General features: G+C 42.5%; 1 protein-coding gene across 1 annotated transcript; it reads left to right on the top strand.

Moving 5' to 3' along the window:
- The first annotated feature begins 3,818 nt into the window (after positions 1 to 3,818).
- Positions 3,819 to 7,473, top strand: LOC104591817 (protein TIFY 9). Its single transcript, XM_010250858.2, has 6 exons — positions 3,819 to 4,061; positions 4,199 to 4,421; positions 4,539 to 4,626; positions 4,782 to 4,881; positions 5,020 to 5,077; positions 7,082 to 7,473. The coding sequence occupies exons 1-6, from the start codon at positions 3,959 to 3,961 to the stop codon at positions 7,170 to 7,172; spliced, it is 663 nt and encodes a 220-aa protein (XP_010249160.1). The 5' UTR covers positions 3,819 to 3,958; the 3' UTR covers positions 7,173 to 7,473.
- The last annotated feature ends 16,920 nt before the right edge of the window (positions 7,474 to 24,393 follow it).

The following is a 24,393-nucleotide window of genomic DNA, read 5'->3' as shown; positions in this document are numbered from 1 at the left end:
GTGTGAAAATGGATGTGTGTTGTTGCCTTTAACTGTCACGCATAGGACTCATGTAGCCAACCCCTTATAGATAGGACAGGGTTTATGATGATAGTCTTGAAAAAAAAAATCATGTTCATTTGAGTTTGATATTCATAAGTAAATCCTGTAATTTGTCAGGCTTGTTAAGAAATGCAGAACTTGAAGAAATAAGTTGTTCATGGACTTCCTTGTTGCACGATTCATTGACTGCTGATTTAATGATTTTGTAGGATTTAAGGTTTTTTCTTTTTCTTTTTTTTTGACATGAAGTGCAAGTTGAAGCTGCTATATGTTAAGGTACCCTTTGTTTATTCTATTGCAAGTAGGTTTAACTACAAAAATAATTGCTTCACTATATCCATTTTGCCCTAGAGCTTTAGGGTTGGATGTTTTTAAGCATGACACAGTTTTTCTAAGTTTTGATTCAGTAAATCCCATTTTTAGAACCCATTAAATGAGAAGGCACACTTATCCTCTGTATTTTCACAAGAATATACATTGATTTATCCTCTGTAGGGTCCATGATTAATGGTTTAGAATCGGATTGAATTAGTTGCATGAATGTGGAGAGTTTTCATTTAAGCTCTTTGTTGAACTGAAGGGATAGAGCGTGGGGTGATGGGTCTAGTCAAAACAGTGTTCTTAGACTTGGATTGCACAGAAAACCACACCAGAATGCTGATGGAGTGAGCTCATGGATTGGTTAACTAATCACCAGGTCAAAATTAAAGAGTCCAGATATAGAGCATGGGGGAGATTCTACTTGCTTATCTGAACCGTGCAAGTTGGATTGAATCAAATGGTTTATTAGATGTGAGTGTTGGTTATTTATTGCAACTTTGTGGTTTAATTGGCTAATAGAGTAGCCAATGCAATGTTTTGTTTCAAATGGTAAAACATATTGTTTGAAGTTGGGTAGCTTGAGTATTTTCCATGCCCATAACCCTGTGCCAACTGATTAATTAAGCATCCCACTAGATTGATTATTAGGGCATTAATCACATTAGATTGATTATTATGGTAAAAATAACATTTTGTGAAAAGAACAACTCGGCATCACATAAGATTCAATCGCCTTTTTGGCATGGGCAAAACCAGAGATCAAGGAGATTGGACTACGAGTTGCTCCCAGAGCCTAAGGGCTAAAGTGTCGAACTGGTAAAGACTTTGGCACCACATAAGACCCAGTCGCTTCTTCGGCATGGGCAAAATCAAGGGTAAGGAGAGTGGACTGTGAGTTGCTCCCAGAGCCTAAGGAATTGAATCGACACTTACGAGCTCATCGAATTAGTCATTTCAGGCCAAAAGGAGTAATCTACTCCCATCATCGAGTTACTTTCAGCTCGGGAGTGGGGGGCAAATGATGAGGGCGGATTTGACCCTCCAATGATATTGTGACACATGACATAGGCGCGAACTGGCGGTCTGGCCCAGATGCAATTGGCAACCTGGCCCAGGCGCGACCTGGTGGCCTACACAAGCGCGAACTGGCGGCCTGGCCCTGGCGCGACCTGGCGGCCAAGCCCAGGCGCCGACCTGACGACCAGCGAGACGTGCTCGCCAACAAATTCGACATGCATATCCTAACACTCCCACGAACCTTTGAAGTTGGCCCACGTACCGAACGATTCGGTGGGTGGTCAACGTGCATAGTGGTTGCCTCCGGGAATCTCGGACCACTTAGGCGACCTATTGAAAATCTCAGATATGGTGCGTGAAGCCCATGCCAAACAATGCCTATATAAAGGCACCGATCCCAATGACATGAGGGGGGCAAGTAAGCATATTCTAGTTCTCATACTTTGTGATTTTTAGCTCACAGTTTACTATGAGAGTACTGACCTAAGCATCAGAGCGACCTTGTCGGGTTAGCCGCCCCGGGTCCTCTGACATTGGTTCCTTGCAGGTCTCTAAAGAACTACAAGGCTCAACAATCAATCCAGCTCACCACCAGCCAGCTCGACACTCTAGTCAGCTCGGCACCTACTAGGCGACTCAACACTCTGGTTAGCTCAACAACTAATAGGCAACTCGGCCCTCTGGTCAGCTCGACAATTAATAGGCAGCTCGGCCCTCTGGTCAGCTCGACAATTAATAGGCAGCTCGGCCCTCTGGTAAGCCCGACAACTAATAGGCAGCTCAGCCCTCTGGTCAGCTCGACAACTAATAGGCAGCTCGGCCCTCTAGTCAGCTCGACAACTAATAGGCAGCCTGACCCTCTGGTCAGCTCGGCAAGTAATAAACAGCTCAGCCCTCTGGTCAGCTCGACACCTAATAGGCAGCTCGACACTCTGGTCAGCTCGTCACCAAACCTGCCTAGCTCGGCTTAATAAGCTTGTCACCTAAACTGCCTAGCTCGGCCCACTCTGTTCGGCACCTAACCTGCCCAACTCGGCTCAATTAACTCGGCACCTAATCTGCCCCCAACTCGGCCTGGTCAGCTCGACATCCAGGTCCTCATCTAGCAAAATTTCACTTCGACCTCTGAATTATCGGCCACTTAAAAGCAAACCAAATGACGAGATACTTAACACAAAAAATTGTTACATCAATTAGATTGAATTGGATTTAGTTTATATTTGATTTGGATTAAATCGGATCAAATCTATTTATAAATGAATTTACATTGGACCGGATGGAATTGACTTTATATATATATATTCATTGGGGTGGGAGCAGGATTGAACCTCGACCCGACCCAACCACGGATCTTGAAATGGGGGTATAAGGAAATGAAGAGAAAAAACTTTGTACCGGCAGTAATTGAGTGTGCTTGTTTCACGGATGATGATGCTTTGATGGCTGATGCATGGACTCAGGATCTCCTACCTAACGAGAACTATACCTACGTCTACCCACAATACACGGGAATATCTCCCCTGTATAATACTATACAGAGCAAGATATTCTCTATTTATGGCTGCAATGCTTTATCGGTAAATGTGAGCAGAGTTTGTGTGGGCAGAAAATACAAATTCTATGCATGGCCCCACCGCTTGTACGAAGGGGCAAGTGCCAACTTTCGATGTAATCTTGCGGTTGTCAGTTGTTTTTGCTTATCGCCATACAACAACCAGATCCTCGTATTTATTGACTTCAAAAAAGTAAAAAAATGACATCACCTCACTTTCCCTCCTATTTCTAAAATCACGTTAATGATATCATCATATAATTTTAACAATATCTTCCCTAATCCGGATCTGCTCTCACACAAAGCGCCTCACATCGATTTCATAGCATATCTTAACCGCACATCAGAAAGTGTCATGTGGCTATTAAGTCGGTGTGAGGCGCATTCTGTGAGTAGCAGTTCCCAATATTATATTTCTATTATCCCATCCCATTCAAATGGAGTTTTGTCCTCATGTCACTACGGCCTATACCCTAACCTTTGTTACTTGAATTTTAAGCTGAAGGGTTTTTTTTTTTATTCCTCCACCCTAAAAACTTTTAAAATTTTAAAAAATGTATACAGTTAGCAGAAGAGGGTATTTACATATTCGGCTTTTTTGCATAAAAGCTCTAGTAATACTTAACGGCAGGGGCTTGGACTTGTTAAACATAGAGATAGGGGGACCAATCAAAAATTAAACAAAAAATACATACATCATGCCCAAAAGTCCTTATATATGGATTTCCTACTTTTCCGCGTATTTTCATTATTTTTCAAAACCCCGTGGAAGACGTGCGATTTCAGACTTGTCAGCTTGTTCTTTGTGAGTTTGTTGTCCTTCCCCCGACCCCCACCCCACAGTCCCTACTTTTCTTTTTCTTTATCTGTACGCTGTAGGCTGTAGCCCTTCCCATCCCTCGCCTTTCTCGTGGCCTCCATCAATTTATAACCTTCCGCCCCTTCACCACTCCATTTAATTGTGATTTATTAACAGTTAACTTATTCCTTGACAAAACCCAAAGCGAGAAATCGAAGGGAGCAAAGATGTCCAGAGCCACTGTGGAGCTCGATTTCTTCGGCATGGAGAAAGAGAACCCCAGCAAATCTCAGTTTCAAAAGTTTCTCGATCAACGGAAAACTATTCGAGGTCTGCCTCTTTCTGCAGCGCACGTCTTCTGAATCTTCATCTTCATTTAGTTAATTATCCACTCTCGCTGAGAGTTTCTTCTTTCTTTCCTTTTTTTTTGTGCGTTTCACTTTAACTCCTCATTTTATTTTATACAGACATTCAAAGCGCCATTTCGAAGATCAACCCTCAGCTTTTGAAAACCGTCATCGCTTCCGGAACTGCGGAGGGGAGTTTGGATGGAAAGTTTCAGGTAAACGGAGGCATTTTCCGGCAAAATGGAGGCAAGTTACCACCGGAGAATCCATTTTCGGTGCCTTCAACCCCGAAAGAGAATCAATGCCTCCCGTCGAATTTACCCGTCCTCGACCGGTTTCCTAGGTAATTAACTGCACTAGGACAGGCGAAAGTCTTAAACCCTCCAATCCATTTTACTATATTTTTCGTACAACGAAAAAAAAAAAGAACAATTTGTTAACATCCAAACGTAAATTTCAGGTCCATTTCTGATCTTCCATCAGAGACAGCTCCTTTGACGATATTTTACAACGGTACCGTTTCCATTTTCGACGTTCCTCGCGACAAGGTTGGGATTTCTCCCTCTCCCTATTTATTAATTTATTAGTTTTCATGTTTAAGGCTTAAAAACTTTAAAAACGTAGGTCGTAGGTTGAAGCATGCTCTCTCTCTCTATACTGATTACTTGACGATAAAGTAGTTTTTACTTGATTCCTCGTCTAGGCGGAGAAAATCATAAAACTTGCCGAGATAGGAAACGCCAAAGCAGTTGAAATGGCCGATCCAAGCGACGAGCAGCATCTGCTGGAAAACTTTAACGGAGGTCAGCATATATTTTCCCTTCTTTTGTAAATCCTTCCTGTTCCCAGTTCCCAGGGCACAACTGGAAAGTAGGAAATAACATGACAGACACAGTGCGAGCGGTTTTAAAACTTTTTCTAAAATTGTTTTGTCTCTGCAGATCTGCCCATCGCCCGAAGCAAGTCCCTTCAGAGGTTCTTCGAAAAGCGCAAGGAGAGGTAACTTCGGGTGATTACGTGTTTAATCTTTCTGTTAATTAGAGCGATCTGAAATTCTCAATATACGTTCATTTCTATTAAATCCCCTTTGAAATTAATTGGATTCGTTTTTTTCTATAGTGATCTCTGTAGATAAAAATAATAATAATAAGAGTTCGTATGCTTTTGCTATTCGTAAACATTTGGGTGGGAAAAATAAACGACCGGCTGTTGACTTGTTGCTGATCGAAATAAATATTTTAAAAAAACTGTAAATTGTAAAATCCTCACATGTACCTCGTTGGTTGCGAGAAGCACACACGGCTCGAGGACGCACCTCAAAAGAGAGCCGCTGCAACGTGATTCACCACGTGACCAAAAAAGATGACCATCAAACGGTGTATGTGAAGCCACCTCATCCGGTATTTAAAAATTTTTAAAACAAAAACAAGGAGGCTTGGCCTTTCATCCACACCGTACAGAGCGATTAATACCTACTATAAAGTTTTTTTGAACCATGTCGTGGCTTTAGCCTTCAAGACTAGCCCCATTTTTTTTTTTTATTATTAAATACCCTAAGAACATCGCTTCCAGTTCCAGGTGCAAATGGGAATATCTACGGAAATTTTTACCCTGAGAACATTGCTTTCTGGAGATCCGGGCTAAGTAGAAATCGCGTTATTACTTATTAGTCTTAAAATATCGCATAAACGATTTGTTTATTGCCACGTGGTCAATAATTTTAGCCATGTCAGAGAACGAGTGAGGGTGACTCACCAGCGAATGACCCAATCGTTGATTCATGAACGTACGAGAGAAGACCCTGACCCTAAAATTCCCTCCCAATTTTGAGGAGAATCCATGACTTGTGTTGAGTCACATATGATGTGTCATGTACCCTACAACATTCTGTTTACCAGAACAACCCAGCTGTTTGAACTTTGAACGAATTTCAGAAGCGGCTTACTTAAGAAACTCAGAAGTCGAGGTCCAGAATAAATGGTTCTGTTGTGCTCTGTTGGTCACGTGGTTGCAACTTCTGAATGTAGCCGATTCAGACCACGCATGGGTCAGGGTCAACCTTGGATTAGCTATCCTTGCTGGTTAGTGAAGAAGACACTAGGAGATCGTGGATTCGTTCTGGATCTGGTTTGCCCTAAAAAAAGTTTAAAACAACCAGCCACACGGCAAATCAAATTGCGGAGTTTCCGCGTTTTAGTGCAGACAGCACGTTCTCCGCTTGACTTGACTCGGTATCTGCTGTCGGCAAAAACCATCTTTTGAGTGTTTCCCGGAACAATTGCCTTTGTTATGGGTTAATTGAACCTGTGAAGGGAAGCCACGTATCGTCAATATTTAAAAGTCTGATCTCGCTTCTTGGCCAAAACGTTTTCTTTTTTTCTGTTTTCTTTTCTTTAATAAGAATCCACCATCACATGAGGGAAGCCATTTATTGTATCATACGGATGCAATCCGGATGAATTGATACACTACTGTGTATGTACGGTGTAGGTACCATTTGTAAAACCGAAAAAACTGTATGGAATTTAAGAGAAGACGCAGTAGCTCACTTCACATTTATTTGAATATTGATACCTCATGTCTTAGAGTTTTTGTTTATTTTTTTGGGATATTATTGAAAAACAAAAAATTATATGATTGTATTTTAAGGTATAAGAGATAAGAAAAAACAAATAATCATTTTTTTTAAAACTAAAAGATTTTTTTAAAAAAATAAGAATTAAGAGAAAACGAATAAGCTCTAAATCGATTTGTCATTTGTCTAGGATAAATTAATAATAATATTATTATATTAAAACAACAGGTGGATTGATTGATTGAGAACCTTTATACACGTTTTTTTATTTAATATTTATCAGAAATGATATTTTATTTGTTAAGTGTAAGCTAAATTATTTGCGAGGACGCATGTATTTTGAATAAGCCTGTTTCCTGCTGTTTGTATTTTTATTGATATAAATGAGTAACTAATATTAACACATGGGCTTGACATGATTGCTGCAGATTGACTTTAATATCACCTTACGGGAGCTCGTCGGCATGTTCCGTGGAGAAGAAGTTGACTGTGGCTTGCGTGCAGCCCTACAGACCATAGATAAGTCAAATTAATGACAAAGAGATATGGTGGGGATTCTATATATATATTTGTTGGTCGCAGAAAAAGGAGGAGGACGTGGAGATAAAGCGTATTTGTTTGTGCTGTCTCGGGGGTGGCGGTAGTTGTTAGGTTACCAATCAGTATTGGCCCTTTTGGATTGGGCCTATTACTACTACTATGTTCTTTCGTCTCACCTTCCTTTCGTCTTTCGTAACATTGGTATGGTCTTCTTGTTTTACTTTCTACACCATGGATGCTACAAAGTACAAATATTTATATATAAATATTCATGTTTCCATATGCTTTTGTTCTTTGCTTTTACCTATTAACATGATCTCCTCTGAACAAAACATTTTCAACATCCTATCAATAAGATTTTAAATCATACATCTTATCATTAGATTATTTTTTGAGAGCTATAGATCTATTTCTCACACATGGCATCTCACTCGCACATCCTACTATACATTGTGAACATCTCTCGTACTTAATAATTATTATTCATGAGAGATTTTTTCAATGCACGGTAGATGTTCCCATAAGACACCCATCTATGAGGAGCAGATCCCATTCCAGACGGAAAGGGATGCTTTCTTTGCAATTTGTTCACGTGTTTAATCTTTATGTACTATTTTATTTATTGGGAAATAATAATATTTTCTCCATTAAATGTATAATGCTGTATCACACCGGATTTAATGTAGGTGGTAGGCGCATTACATAAAAAATAAAGAACAAAGGAAACAATGGCATTCAATGCTTGTATTTCACCCACTAAAAATAATAATAAAGAAAGTAAACTACTTAACCACGAGACGGGATCTGTTGGGCGCTTTATATGTACATTCACCATGTATCGAGAACATCTTCCATGAATAATAATTAATTAATACGGGAGATATTCCCATGGTAGGATGTACATGTAAGGCGCCTGTGAGGCGCCCTGTGTGGGGAGCAGATCCGCTCCCCTTAAGCACCCCCCAATCAGCCATCAAGAATCTGGATGAATATACACCTAAGCGGTCAATTATGGTTCCTAAAGATTGAATTTAACTCCACGTTTTATTATTCTTGTTTACTTGCTCAAGCAATGTTGCTTTCATTACTTTATCATTTATCAACACCGCGTTGTCAATTTAAACGCCCCCCCTCCCTCGATCTTCACCCACCAATGCAAAAGGGTGAGAGAAATGGAGGTGGGTCCCTCTTAATCTTGTGCAAATCGTTAATATAGTCCCGATCTGTTATTCACACCAACTCAAAATAAGTCTCAGCCGTATATCACGAACATCTCTCATACTTTATATTATTATTCATAGAAGATGCCGGAATAAATCCCGATTCATTATATAATTAAGTTCAATCTCAGACGCGTGAAAAGAACCAAAATCAGCAAATGCTGGCTTCTTCAGCCTTTTGTTTTATGTGCATTCTTCACGCGTATAACTTTTTATTATATATATAGGCGTCTGATTGCATATTGATCACTTGAATGTCTTGAGTCAAGAAGAGAGAGAGAAACGTGGGGAAGAGATTTTTTCAATTTGCAAGCTCTTAATCATCGTCAATCCCACCGACAGTAGTGTATAGACAGACCTGCGTTATAAACGGGATCCATGCTCGGTCGCAATGATTTTTTTAATTATCTAATTAAAATAAATCGATCTATGGTGCCGGAAAAACATACTTTGACCGACCTCAGTGAATCGTGATGAACACTGATAAACTGAGATACTCGAGTTTGAAGGGAAAAATCTTCTTTCTCTGTATATATTTTCAATCGAAACATTACAAAATATATATAGAGGTAGAGTTAGTTCTCTTTTGCGATTAGGATGCAAATTCTTACATGAACAATGAAAGCCAAAACAAAGAACAACTAAGATTCATACATCAGATAGGACTCATACAGTAAGAAGGATAAAGCTACGCTAATACCCCCCCTCAAGTTGGAGAATATAAACGGGAAATGCCCAACTTGGCAAGAAGATGCTCGAATGGTTGCCTACCCAGGGCCTTCGTAAACATATTAGCAAGTTGCTCGGAAGTCCTGACGTAGGAAGGCCGTATATTCCCATTCTAAATTTCATTGCGGACAAAGTGACAGTCTACTTCAATGTGTTTAATCCTCTCATGGAAGACCGGATTCGCAGCGATATGCAAGGATGCTTGACTATCACAGTGTAATCGCATAGGATCAGGATGACCAACTTCTAATGAATGCAACAACCCTTTTAACCATTTCAATTCACATGCAGTTGTTGCCAAAGACCTGTATTCCGCCTCAGCCGATGATCTGAATACTGTAAGTTGCTTCTTTGTTTTCCATGAGATAGGTGCTTGTCCCAATAACACAAAGTATCCAGTGAGAGAGCGTCGTGTCAGTGGACACCCGGCCTAGTCAAAATCATAGTAAGTATACAACCGAAGATCACTGTCAGCCGGAAGGAAAATTCCCTATCCTGGGTTACCTTTCAAATATCGCACCACACGTAAAGCCACCTCCCAGTGTTGTTCACGAGGGTTCTGCATAAATTGAGCAAGCACATGCACACAGTAGGACAATTCAGAACGGGTAATGGTTAAGTAAATTAAACGACCCACAAGCCTCCTGTAACTCTTTGGTTTCATTATCAGATGACCATCTGCCAGAGCTAGTTTATGATTTTGTTCCAGGGGAAGTCCAGCTGGCTTAGATCCTAGCAATCTAGTTTCTGATATGATATCCAAAGCATACTTCCGCTGACAAAGAACAATACCTTTCTGGCTTCTGGCGACCTCCACTCCTAAAAAATACTTCAAAGCTCCCAAATATTTCATGTTGAAGCATTGGCTCAGATACTCATTGAATCTCTGTATGGCATTGCCATTATTTCCAGAGATAACAAGATCATCCACATACACCAAGATGTTCAACTGTTCCTGCTTCCGTCGAAGTGTAAACAACGAGTAATAAGATTGTGACTGGATAAACCCATACTGTTTTAAGGCTGTCGTTAGTTTAGCAAACCAGCAACGAGGGGCCTGTTTCAAACCATAAAGCGACTTGTGGAGCTTGCACACCTTCCCAGGTAGTCCTGAAGCAAATCCAAGGGACATCTTCATATACACTTCTTCTTGCAGGTCTCCGTGAAGGAACGCATTCTGCACATCTATCTGATGCAGTTCCCAGTTTTTAGCCGCAGCTACTGCAAGGAATGTGCGAACTGTAACCATCTTTGCCACAGGCGCAAATGTTTCATTGTAGCCTATCCCTTCAACCTGTTTGTTTCCGAATATCACCAAACGCGCCTTGTGCCGCTCTATTGTGCCATCTAAGTGGTACATTATCTGGTATACCCATTTACTTCCGAGAGCCTTTTTCCCTGGCGGTAAGTCCACCACTATCCAGGTTCTGTTGTTTTCTAAGGCTTCAATTTCCTTTCTCATTGCTTCTCTCCAACGAGAGTCCTTGACAGCCTCTGAATAGCTCTGGGGTTCATGATTAGCTGTGAAAGCTGCTAAGAAAGAGCGGTGTTGTAAAGAGAATTTATCACAATTCACATAATGTGTTATAGAATAGGGAGTACCTGAGGAGGGAAATTGGCGAGATGAACTGGCAGAAGGGCTCAGACTGCGGTCGAAACACCATGTGGTGTGTATGACGTAATCCTTGAGACGGGTGGAAGGATGCTTCACTCTATGGCCTCGTCCAAGTTGCTCATTCCCTGCATTCATTTCTTCCATAGAATCCCCCCCCCCCTTACTTCATGCTCCCCTTCATTATTTTCATCCCTGTCGCCCTGATCTATCTCTCTTATGATCTCACGAGTACCATTACCCCTTCCTCTCTCACTATCCTCTTCGCCATACTCTTCAGTTTCCTCCTGGTCATAAGCAAGATTACCATCATCGGGTTTGCGTTCGACTTGTTTTTCTTCAATAGCATAAGGAAATTTAGTTTCTGAAAACACCACATCCCTACAAACAAAGTATTCATTATTTTCTAAGTCATAAACTCTCCATCCTTTCTTTCCAAAGGGGTATCCCAAAAAGACACAACGTCTAGCTCCACTGGCAAACATGTCCCTGGTCCGATTTAGGTTTCGTACATAACACAAACATCCCAATGTGCGTATATGTTTGTAGCTTGGTTTCTCCCCATACAACATCTCATACGGTGTTTTACCCAAAAGGAGAGTGGAGGGGGTCCTGTTGATAAGATAACCGGTTGTCATAACACATTCTCCCCAAAACTCAATAGGGAGATTGGCCTGAAATCTAAGAGCTATGGCAACATTTAGTATATGTCTATGCTTTCTCTCGACACGTCCATTCTGCTGCGGTGTTTCAACACATGAGGTCTGATGTATTATGCCTTGCTCAGAGAAATATTCCTTCAAGCAAGTACATTCAGTACCATTGTCGCTTATAACTATCTTCACCAATTTTTCATATTGGCGTTTTACCATAGTGAAGAAGTTCCGCAGTGTTTTTCCTACTTCACTTTTGTCATTAAGTAAGAATACCCAAACGGCTCTTGAGAAGTCATCAACCACGGTCAAAAAATACGGGGCACCACAAGATGCCCGTACCGAGTACGGATCCCATAAATCACAATGAATCAAATCAAAAGTCCCTTTAGCATTGTTTTCACTAGAATCAAACGCACTTCTTGTCTGTTTGGCTTTTGAACAAACACCACATATCCTATTTCTACTATCACATCTAATGTTTAAATCAGGAAGAAGTTTAATTACTTTCTCAGAGGGATGACCCATTCTCTTGTGCCATAACTCGTATGATGCTTCAACCTTCGCTTTGTGAACTCTGCTTGAGTGCTTACCTTTGAAGCAGTAGAGCCCTCCGCGTAGTTCACCCGCACCAATCACCATCCTCGAAGTGCAGTCCTGTATAACACAAAATTTATTAGTGAATTGGTTATTACAATTTGAATCTTCTAATAATTGCGACACAGATATCAGGTTACAATTTAAACGAGGAACATAAATCACATCTGTAAGCTTCATGTGCTCATTCAAAATGACGATCCCTTTCTTTATTGCCATGACATGCTTTCCATCGGGCAATCCAACCTGACAACCGGTCACGGTCTTGGTATTACGCAAGAGGTTCAGGTTTCCTGTCATATGGTGCGAAGCTCCTGTATCAATTATCCAATTCATACCTGTCAACTTCTCGGTTGTGCTGGGTTTGCAAGAATTCAACAGATTAAGGAAAGTGGACCACTGTTCATTAGTCAATCCACCGAACGCAGTGCGATCTCTCTCTGTCGCGTGGGTCGGTTCAGAAGTTTGCCCTACCGCTTGTGCAACATTTGCTCTCTGTCCGCCTCCACGTCCACGACCAGATTTACCTTGTGTTCCTCGGCCTCGAGCTTTCCCACTCCCAATAGATCTCGGCCGGTCTCCCCACCAGTCCGGGTAGCCGATAAGTTGGAAGCAACTCTCGGCCTCATGTCCTGTTCGTCCGCAGTTGGTGCACACTCCAGATTTCTCTTTTGTATCGTGTCCCGTTCTTTTTGTGCCACCTTGTGCTTGCACAACAAAGCTCATTGCCTCTTTTCTTTCTTCTTTGCTGCGGGTCATGGTTCTCAGCCGCTCCTCTTGTATCACCATGGTATAGGCTTTGTTCAAGTTTGGCAGCGGATCGATGCCCAGAATATTGGAACGCACTGTTCCATATACTGAGTCATCCAAGCTCATTAGAAACTGATGAACTCTCTCTTCTTCTTGTCTCTTCTCCAGTTTTGTGGCGATGTTGCAGTTGCTTCCTGCATAGACGCGTGTCGGGATTTGCTCATAATTAGCAAGTTCTTCCCAGATTTGCTTAAGTTTACCATAATATGCCACGATTGGGAGACCGACCTGTTTGCTGGTCGCAAGATCTTCCTTGAGTTGCTGAATTCTTGGCCCATTGCCCACTGAAAACCGTTCTTTGATGTCGTCCCACAGGTACTTCACAGCCTCCATGTATGTGACTGTAGAGCGTAGGGTTGGTTCTATCGTGTTGAGGATCCATGAAACCAGCATCGAGTTCACAGTCCACCAGTCTTCCAACTCCGGTGAATCGTCTGTGGGCTGAGATATGGTTCCATCGAGAAATCCGATTTTCTTCTTGGCTCGGAGCGCCATTCGCATTGCTCGAGCCCATTCCTCGTAGTTATCTCCTTTCAGTTGGACTTGGGTAATTATATTACCCGGATTGTCGTTGGCCGCCAGGTAGTACGGCGAGATTACCTTTCTACTTCCGCCCTCACCTTCATTCAGCCTCTCTCTTCCATCCGCCATGATCGATCGGCCAAAGCAAGGTGTTTCCTTCATGGTTTTAGCGAAGAACAACTACCGGCTTTGACCGACTGTTGAAAAGAGAACCCTGCAGAATCCTCAGAGATCCGCTTCACGAGCAATGATCGAACAAAAAACAAATACTGCAGCCTCCAGTCTTGACAATCGAAAGAAGGTAGAGTTCTGCTAACTCTTCAACGATCTGCTCCACGAACAGAGGTTAGAGAAGATCGAACGAGCATGTTCAGAAGGCGGTGCGAAAGTCGAACGAACCTGGCTCTGATACCATGATAAACTGAGACACTCGAGTTTGAAGGGAAAGATCTTCTTTCTCTGTATATATTTTTCAACCGAACATTACAAGATATATATAGAGGTAGAGTTAGCTCCCTCTTGCGATTAGGATACAAACTCCTACATAAAGAATGAAAGCCAAAACAAAGAACAACTAAGATAACAACTAAGATTCATACACCAGATAGGACTCATACAGTAAGAAGGATAAAGCTACGCTAATAAACACCACTTGATTAATTGTTATTTTATTTTATATCGGAAGATTGACTATAAATTATTTCAGTATCATAATCGAACCCGAAAAAAGAAAAAAAAAAGAAAAAAATCGAACCCAATTATTCAAATAATAGAAATTCTAAAATACTAAGCTTTAACATTTACAAGACCCATTTAAATTTTTAAAACGCTATTTTTTTCTTTCATTGATGTAGTCGTTTCTCAACTTTTCTCTTTGAAGAAAGGATTGAAGTATTGATACATTGTATTGGTGTGCATCCAAACTCAAATTGATACATCGAAATAAAGTTTTTCTTTTTTAATATTTAAGAAGTCTAATGCCTCTTTCCCAACTCCTTAATATCTATAAAATTATACAGAAAAGGTAAACATTATTCATATCGATATGTACTAATACTCAACTTTGTGTAAATATTCATGTGTGGAGTGAAGGAAGATGAGGATTGAAAAAAACAAGAAGAAGAAGAATTCATACTTCGGTACATTAGAATTAGTCTTGGAGACTTGGACCATCATGCAATTGTGGTCCCATGATCACGTATGGCAATAAATCCAATTTTACTTTGAGGGGAATGTTCAAGTTTTTTCATTGGTGAATAACGTAGCCATTTAAACCAGGGATCTTGAGATCTCTTTAGGGCGGTGCTTTAAAGGTAGAAGATGACACTAATGAAGGGTAAAACTGTTTTCTTCGTTAACATATTTAAATCCATTTTAGAAACCTATTTAAGAATTTTACCCTAAGGCTGTACTTGCTTTTAAAGAAAAGGTAGGGAAAGGAACAACCTTTTTGATAGACAGTTTTGTATACCCTTAGTTTTAATCTGATTTGATGTATTTTTGTTATTTAGTGGAAATAAATAAAGTGCATGTTTGATTCATGTTGTTTGGTTTAATTCTGTGTAAGACCTTAAAACTGGACACTTATAGAGACTCGTGTTAGTTTTAAATGTTCACAGCCATTGGATAAGTCTGGGGAGATTTATCTTGCCAAGGCTGATACTGGTGTGCCACCAAGTGTTGGGATGGCCCGTCTCGGCCACTAGGGTAAGACCCAAGGCACATGCAGCATGGGATTACTCGAATCCTTGAACCGGACCAGATTTCCAGTATTGCCCTGGACCTTGGAGATAGATGAGAAAAACTGGAAAGTTACACTTAACCCGTAGACTCGATTATGACACTTCACTAGGTGTCGGATCGGGCTGTCTTTGATATGCCATTTAGTGAAATCCTTAGATGGGGATCAAAACCTGGGTATGTTGGGACAGTCTGAGAATTCATCTGAGTGGGTGATCATAGTGACAGGATCAGCCCCTTTGTCAGACAAAGGTAATGATCGGGAATGCACTCTCTCTGATGGAAACCAAACTGCCGGTAGTTGATTTCAATCATTGGAATTTTGTTTTGCAAAATTAATATATTTATATATATGTACGGTTACGAAATATTTGCAAATAGTTTTAATTCCCGGGATCCATGTGAGTGGAGAGTGCGGCACTGTTCCTTGCAGCCGAGGGAGAGGTTCTCTCTTGTCGGGCAGTGCTTGATCATTAAGGGCTTAGAGGTTTAGTGTAAGACCATTTAGGATAATACCTGAGGGGCTAATCTTGCACCTGCCCACAGTCCCTAGGTTTTTATAAGATGGCTTGGCCCAGGGACCACTTAATGTAAGTGTTAGGCCCATAGGGTCCATGTGATGGACTCAGGGGTTTACTGAGTTTTTCAGTGAATTCGGCTGAGCCTTGTAATAAAGGCTGGGCCAAACCTATGTGGCTGGTGTGTAGATCAATGCTTGGGTCCCACGCCATACAAAGAAGCCCAACTGGGTAGCAGATTAGAAACTAGTTAAACACTGGACACTTAATGGGCCAAAAGCCCATTTCGAGCAGGGCTGATATGATCACCCATCTATGGGGCGAATCTGAGATTAATGTTAGTAAAATGATAGGGCCTTTAACCTTATCCACTCTGGGTGACCAAATTCAAAACAGATTTGAATCTGGTAACCTCCTGATAAGATTGGGAGTAAGCTAACTTAATCTGCAGATAGGATTAAAATAATCCCCTATCCAAATACAGATTTGGATTGGGATAACTCCTAATTAGGAGGTTTCTTAATCAAGAAGAAAGGAGGAGAAACCCAAGAGAAATATATCAGATTTCGAACCAAGGGTTTTTGTCAAGAAAACTCCCTGCGATTTGAGATAAGGTCTCATACTAAACTCCAGAGAGAAGAGAAGCAGTTCAGCCATCTTCGTCCCAGGAGTTCTCCTCCAGCCGCCACCATTCCCTCTTGCAAGATTTGATCTTTGCAGCAATAGGGAGTCAAGAAATCAGTTCTTGACATTAGTCTTGCAAAAAAGACTAAGAAAGATTCAGTGTTCGGAGTTTCCAGAGGATTCTTGCGAAGGATCCAGTGTGTAGGACGCACCCTGCTGGTTCTGTTCCATCCACAGCTGTGTCATCTTCACCAGGAGCGGATCTTGGTTTCTTCTTTGGGCGTGAACACCAAGTTTGGGAGATACTGCTTCTCCGGATCAGGTATATTCCTCCCTTTTGTTTTTTTGTTCAGATCTGGTTCGACCATGGTTCAAGTAAGATCCTTGAATATAGTATTCTAAATTCAAGGAATATGATTCCCAGTTGGGAGAAGGTAAGAAAATTTTTGAAATTCGCCCACCCATTCCGCAACCTTTTGGCGTCCATTAGATGGATCCTACCATTCTTTCACTTTTTTTTTCAAACCAAACACAACCTAGCAGAAAAAAAAAGAGAAAAAGCATTTCTTTATATATATTTTTGATGGTGCACGATTTGGCTACTCCTACCTGGAAGGCAATTCGAACTCCAATTGGGCAGTGAGTTGGACCATTCTGCAAAACAATGGATCAGAGAACCCGGGGTAGCTAACCCGGTAAGGTCATTTCGATGCTTAAATCAGTACTTATGATGTGAATGCGAGCTGAATGCTTGAGAGTTTGAGTGTTAGTGAGTAGAATAATCACGCGTACCTTTGCCTTGAGGTTTCATGTCTTTATATACTGGAGTAGTCGTGGGCCTTACGAAAGATCTCCGAGATCTCCGGGATGTGCATATAAGGTTTGTTCTGTTTTTTAAGGAGAACAGTATGTTGATAAGGTTCATCGTATTACCTTCGATTCAAGCAGAGCTAGGACGAGTCTTATCGTGATCCCGAGAAATTCGGGGCCTGTTGAGGAGGCCTTTGGAGTCGATCATGTGATGTTTCGGCTCTCCAGTCCCGAACTGCCACTTCGATTCTTTAGTCCCGAACTGGATTGGGTGTCGAGGTGCCTCTACACCGAAGAGGTTTTTTGGGCCGAGGTGGCTGAATACCCGAGCTCCGAATGTTGCGAACTAGGTTCGCTTGGCTGAGTTGTCACCCCTCGATCAGATCGCGCCTACGTGTCCCCTTCTTGCTAGGTTGTGCCAAATCACCCTTCATCAATTGCCCTCCACTCCTCATGCCAGGGGTCCCAACCCGGTGCGGGGAGTTCATGGCAAGTCCAGGTGGATTTGAAACGAAGTCTAGATGACTTGAAGGGCGAACCATTGGTCGGGCCTGTTCAACCACCTAGCTCAACCATGAAATGACCCAGGTCGCGTCTCAGCCACTCGCGGACGTCACATTGTTTATAAACTCTGCGAACGTCAAAACACGCGCTAAATCGAATTCAACATCGGGGGGCATGCAACTGGTTTCCTTAGGAGTCGTCGGATCGGGTTGATCTTAACCATTGATTCCCGGATATACCGGTTATAAATAGAGGCCAAAGAGCCCATTTTCCTCGCCACAAGTCCGCAAATCCGCAATTTTTGAGGTCGTGCTCAAATCTTCCAGTTCGGTATCAGCCTTTTCTGGGTCCGAGGTCGCCTTCTTTTCTTCGGTCTTCCTTTTGGTGAGTCCACCTTCCTTTGCTTTTTCCTTTTGATTCCATTGTCCTTTCCTTTAATATGTCTATCCTTAGCTTAGCTAGTCTTTTAGACGGGAGCAGCGAGCCCGCTGGGGCCGATGTAGGTACCTCGGCTCAGACCGTAGATTCTCGTCCTACCGAGTTGGTCACTTCGGGACAGGACGCGATCCTCAGTCCGCTCGGGGTTAACTCACCTCGGCGAGAGCGAGAGGCCTCTGGTAACTTGGCTTCCACCTCACACCGAGGTCAGCTGCAAAACAACTTCTACCCATCGATAATGACGGCGGACAGGCTTCTAGCCTTAGTAGCCCGGTACAGACTCCCTAATGACCTTGTACATAGCATCCCCTTAAGCAACTTTCCTTGGGATCATGATCACAACGAGATCGTGATCTTCGAGGAGCATCTCGTAGCCGGTCTGCATCTTCCACTTCACCCTCTTATAATCGAGATCGTTAAATTCTTTAACATTACCATAGACCAGCTACACCCAAACTCTATCCGTAATATCGTAGGAACCATTTCTCTTTTCCACGACTACAATCGTCCCCTTGACCTCGACGTCTTCTCTTCGATCATTTCCATTAAGAAAAATTTGTTCTGTGTTCTGCCCGAGCACATGCAAACTTACTACTTGTCACCTCGTCCTGGATACGAACCGTTGCACGAGCTTCCTAATAAGGTCCCACCTTGAAGAGGTGTTACTTCGTGGTCCGCAACACCGAGGGGTGGCCCTTCCCGACTCATTGGAGGGCAGTCATCCAGGACCCCGGCGTTAGACAAGGGAGGAGGTCCGGTCTTGGGCGGAGCTCGGCCCAAAGTTCAAAAACTTCGTGACCAAGGAGAAGCTCGCTATTTGCTGTACTTTTTCTATTCGTTTTACTTTGGTACTGTATCTAACTTAGCTCGTTTATATTGCAGCTGCCATGGACGATATCCCTACCGATGAGTTGTTCGGGAGCATGAAGAATGAGAAGAAAAAGAAGAGAGCCTCCAAAAAGTCTCGCATCGAGAGTGAAGCAACCGCAACTGAGGTTGCCATTCCTAAACTCGAGCATCCACCAAATGCCAAGAAGCCTCCCGTAATCGATTTGGTCAAGGACGACTCGGGCAAGGCCACCCCACCTCGCATGCCCAAGGAGGTTACATCTTCAGAGCCCGTCCTAGCAACCGCCACTTCTTCAGGCAGCGATGCCCCAGTTCGGAGCATTTTGACTCCAAAGTTCAGCCTTCTCAAGAGCAAGGATGCGGTGTTCACTAAGGAGGTTGCTCGTTGGGCCGACCTGGGAGTTGCTCAGCTCGGGGCCCGAGCGGCCACACAATGTATGGTGGTGCGCTCTTGGACTTGTCTTTCAAATTGTCTTGTACTTAGATTTTTTGTATACTGATAATCGTTTTCTTCTCTTGGCAGGTGAACTCCTCCACCCACGACTTGGCTTATCAATCCGAGGTGAACCAGAAGCGGGCTCTCGAAGCCGAGGAGTCTGGTGTTGAGGAGTACAAGTCCTTAGTGGAGCTTCAGGAAAGGCTGGTCGAGGCAGGGACAACGGGTTACCGCAAGGGGTTTAAACTCAACAGGTGGTTGACCCGACGTGAATTTCCCCACCTCGACCTTAGTGCCATAACCACATCGAAGATCACCAAGGAGATGGCCATCAAAGCTACCAAAGATCCGGACTCCAAAGCAGAGAGTGATGACGAGCTACTTGACGTGGAAGAGGAGACCGGTGTTGGTGAGGACTTTATGGAGACAGATCCTCCTACCGAAGTGTCCAATAAGGATGAAGAGCCCCAAACTGATTGAAGCCTCTTTTCTTGGACCCCCCCTCTTTTTGTAATTCTCAATGTTCCAAGCCTCCGAGCTAGGTCAATTGTAATATTTCTCTCATTTTTTTTTTGTACTTGAAGTCCTATATCAATGAAATACAAGTGTTTTGCAATCTTTGTGTGCAAATTTTTCTAAGTGTAGATTACTCCTGAACTGGCAAAATAAACTAAATTGTAATGAACTTTTCTAGGTATAGGTTACTCCAGAGCTGGTGAGCTTGACACTAGTAGGAATTATCTAATTGCCATTGTATGCCAGGGCGAATAGACTCTGTAAGGTAAATACCCGATCTTTCTATGCCTGGGTTACTCATTTGCCTAAGTGTTGGTTATCCCTAAGTGTTGAGCTAACGAGATTGACTCCAGGTGGGATTAACCTTACGTTGTTGTATGCCGAGGTGAATTAGACACCGTAGGGTTTGCACCCGAGTTGTCTATGCCTCATAGGCGTGTTAGACTTGTTTGCCTATGCCGAAGAGGCGACTAGGACTTCTCTGCCTATGCCGAAGAGGCGACTAGGACTTCTCTGCCTATGCCGGAGAGGCGACTTGGACTTGTTTGCCTATGTCGTAGAGGCGACTAAGACTTGTCTGCCTATGCCGAAGAGGCAGCTAGGACTTGTTTGCCTATGCCAAAGAGGCGACTAGGACTTGTTTGCCTATGCCAAAGAGGCGACTAGGACTTGTCTGCCTATGCTAGAGAGGCGAGTAGGACTTGTCGTAGTGCCGAGGTCTTCTGTTAGCACGGCGCCATAGCCCTTAGGCTTCTAGGAGTGACTCATAGTCCTCTCTCCAGTTAGTCGTCTTTTTCGACCAGTTCGGTGGTCACATAGACTTGAAGAAATTTTGCCTTAGAGTTAGAAGTTCATAAGTAGTACCTTCTTAGGTTATCGATATTCCATGCTCGAGGTACCTGCTTCCCTTTCAAAGTCTCGAGCTCATATGTGCCTTCCCCGAATACCTGTTTTACTCGGTATGGACCTTCCCTATTCGGTCTAAGCTTACCAACGCTGGGCTCAGGTAGCATAACCTTCCGAAGAACCAGGTCGCCGACACGGAAGTGTCATTTTCTGACCTGGGCGTTATAGTACTGAGCTACTCTTTGTTGGTTAACTGCGATCCGAATGTAAGCCAGGTCTCGTACATCCTCTACCAGGTCTAGGTTGGTGCGGAGCTCGTTATCGTTTGTTTCTGAAGGGATGAGAGATCCATCATATGGATGGCCGAACCCTGTAGGAAGGTTGGGCGAAATTTCAAAAATTTTTCTCTCTCCCATGTAGGAATCGCATTCCCTATTTTAGAAAACTGCCTTTTCAAGAATCAATCTTTAACCCAAACCAGACTAGATCAGAAACCAAAAGGGAGTGGAGGGATATACCTGATACAAAATAATAATAACCTCCAATGAAGGTGTTCACGCCCAAGGAAAAATCCAAAAACTGCTTCCACCGAATACGACACGGTGCAGGATGAAGCAGAATCAACAGGATGGGTCTTCAGCAAGAACCAAATTCCTTAGCAAGAATCTGATGGAGGGCTAGTGAACACAACTTCAATTTGCCTTTTCTGCCAAAAGGTAATATCAACAACCCTTCTTGATCGCTCCCGCAGGTGGAGATCGAACTGGTATGGCGGCAAGAGCAGGAGAGAAGAAGACAGTGCAGTCAAACTGTGTTGTCTCTCTCTGGAAATCAACAGTCAGTTAGATGATCTGGAGGTTCGCTCTGCTCTTCTATTCATTGCCTTAAAGAGAGGTTCTCCTAATCCCATTAGGAGTTTCCTAATCCAAATCTTGTATTTGGATCTGGACTCTCTTTAAGAGATAAGGATAATCCCTTATCTTATCTGCGGATAAAGATCAACCCTCCTAATCTAATTAGGAGTTTCCTGATCAACCTCCATCTTTTAATTAATCTCATTAAGCCAGTTTGAATTGGGCTTTAGGTCCATTAAGTCCATCTGCTCACTTAGCTTTCTATCTGCTGCCCAGATGGTTATCCTTGTATGGCGTGGGACCCAAACATTGATCTACACATCAGCCACATGGGTTCAGCCCAGTCTCTGTTACAAGGACTGGCCGAATTCGCTATAGGAGATAGTGAATCCCTGAGTCCATCACCATAGGCTCTTAATGGTTCGAACATTTATAGTAAATGGTCCCTGGGTCAAGCCACCTTATAAAAACCCAAGGACTGTGGGCAGATGCAAGATTAGCCCATCAGGTATTACCCTCAATGGTCTTACACTTAACCTCTCAGCACATAATGATCAAACACTGTCCAACAAGAGAAGACCTCTCCCTCGGCTGCAAGGTATAGTGTTGCACTCTGTACTCACATGGATCCCGGGAATTCACTCATTTTGTAAACATTTTGAAACCATAATATGTAAAGATAGTACTGCTGGTACTAATGGAACTGTTGGACCTGCTGCATCTGGATTTGAATTGCCCGGACGCACTGAACGAGGTCATGGAACTGGGAATGCCCGATTCTGGGGGGGAACCACAGATGGCTCAGAGAGAGTCGCGCCTACCACTGGGGGAAGTGGGACGCTCACTTGTGTGGTGCTCTGGGGTGCGGACAGTGATGGGACTCTGGACACTGTGAGTGGAATAGTAAACTGACCGATGCATACAGTAGGACCTTGGAGGAAGGTTGATTGCTGGGCTTGCCCCCCGGTGACGTTCATCTCGATACTTTTTCCAGTGTGGCTGGAAGATGCCATTAAAGTTGCGATTGAGTTTGAAACTGTAAAGAGATAGGGATGAACTTTCGATCGTTTCCCACAGACGACGCCAATTGATGGTGTGCGATCTGGCTACTCCTAGCTGGAAGGCGATCCAAACTTCAATTGGGCGGCGAGCTAGACCATTATGCAAAACAGTGGATCCGATAACCCAGGGTAGTTAACTCGAGAAGGTCGCTCCAATGCTTAAGTCAGTACTTATGCTGTGAATGCGAGTTGAATGCTTGAGAACTTGAGTGCTAGTGAGTAGAATAATCACGCATACCTTTGCCTTGAGGTTTCATGTCTTTATATACTGGAATAGTCGTGGGCCTTACAAAAGATCTCTGAGATCTCCAGGCTGTGCAGATAAGGTTTTTTCTGTTTTTAAAAGAGAGTAGTATGTTGATAAGGTTCATCGTTTTACCTCCGATTCAAGCGGAGTTAGGACGAGACTTATCGTGATCCCAAGAAATTCGGGGCCTGTTAGGGAGGCCTTTGGAGCCGATCATGTGGCGTTTTGGCTCTCTAGCCCCGAACTGCCACTTCGATTCTTTAGTCCCGAACTGGATTGGGTGTCGAAGTACATCTACACCGAAATGGTTTTTTGGGCCGAGATAGCTGAATACCCAAGCTCCGAATGTTGCAAATTGAGTTCGCTTAACTGAATTGTCACCCCTCGATCAGATCGTGCCTACATGTCCCCTTCTTGCTAGATCGTGTCAAATCATCCTTCATCAACAATCATTTAACATATCAAAATTGCCTTTAACATATGAACTGAAAGATTACCATCCTTGAAAATGAAAATTGAAATATGAGGCAACGCCATACAAAGAACCCTATTTAAGAATTTTAATACGCAATTAAAGTTAGTAAAGAGCAGATTGGCTAAATTTGGGAAAGAAAATAATTGGTGGGAAGGCAAACTCTCGTGTGTCCAGATCCCAGCTCTTCTTTATCAATAGTTTGTCATAATAACTGATCATGCCTTCTTTCAATTTTCAAACGGATATTATTGTAGTATGTTGTCGTGACCAACTAGAAAACTGGGGTGGGAAATTGGAATTGTCAGCTGATTCGCCTCCTTTGAACTTTCAACCACAATCAACGCAAGTAAGTATGATAACGTGCAACATCAGATCTTAGACTTACACAATGATACTGCATACATGAAAATATATTATGATGAATCAAGGAATACAAAGAAAGAGACTTCACGTTGACTTCAATCATATTGAAATAGATGGATAACTTGATTATATTAAAGGAAGAGAATAAAAAAACAAAACAAACAAGAAAAGAATTCGGATTCTGGTTTGATGTAACAATATATGTTTTATCGTTTATTGGACTTCGGCCTGGAAGAAGAAATTTGTTTACAAGGAATAAGCAGGACTGGTACAACCGAAAAAAAAAAAACAAAAGAAAAAAGCCAAAGCAGACAGTCAAAAGGAACCATTTGATGATGCTGATTTCTTATAGCTAGAGTGGACCAAGCTAATTTTTATCTAATGGTGGGTGGGTCCGATCCTTGAACCATGCAACACGTGATAAGGCAATTAGGTATGGTGGTCCCATAAACATGTATGGGCCTTGTATCCACGTAAACCCGCCAAGTCATATTCTCAGCCAGGCCCAACCCCATAAATTTACTCCCTCCACTCCAAAATGTTCTCGTCACTCGTCAGATGCAACTTTTTCGAACCATATAACTTGAACGCTTCTTTTTTAAAAAAAAAATTATTCATTAACTTTATAAATACATTTTCATCCAAAGCATTTATCTTGTCTATATTTACATGCTCTTTAAGATAGTCAATGGACCGGATTTGGATCGGATCCATTTGATTCAAAACCAATTAGAACGGATTGGATAATCTAATAATACATTGAATTGGACCAGTTC

This window comes from Nelumbo nucifera, chromosome 4, assembly GCF_055504915.1.
Source record: "Nelumbo nucifera cultivar China Antique chromosome 4, China Antique-T2T, whole genome shotgun sequence".
Lineage (NCBI taxonomy): Eukaryota > Viridiplantae > Streptophyta > Magnoliopsida > Proteales > Nelumbonaceae > Nelumbo > Nelumbo nucifera.
Note: the sequence above shows the minus strand (reverse complement) of the source record. Positions and strands in the feature narration are given on the sequence as shown.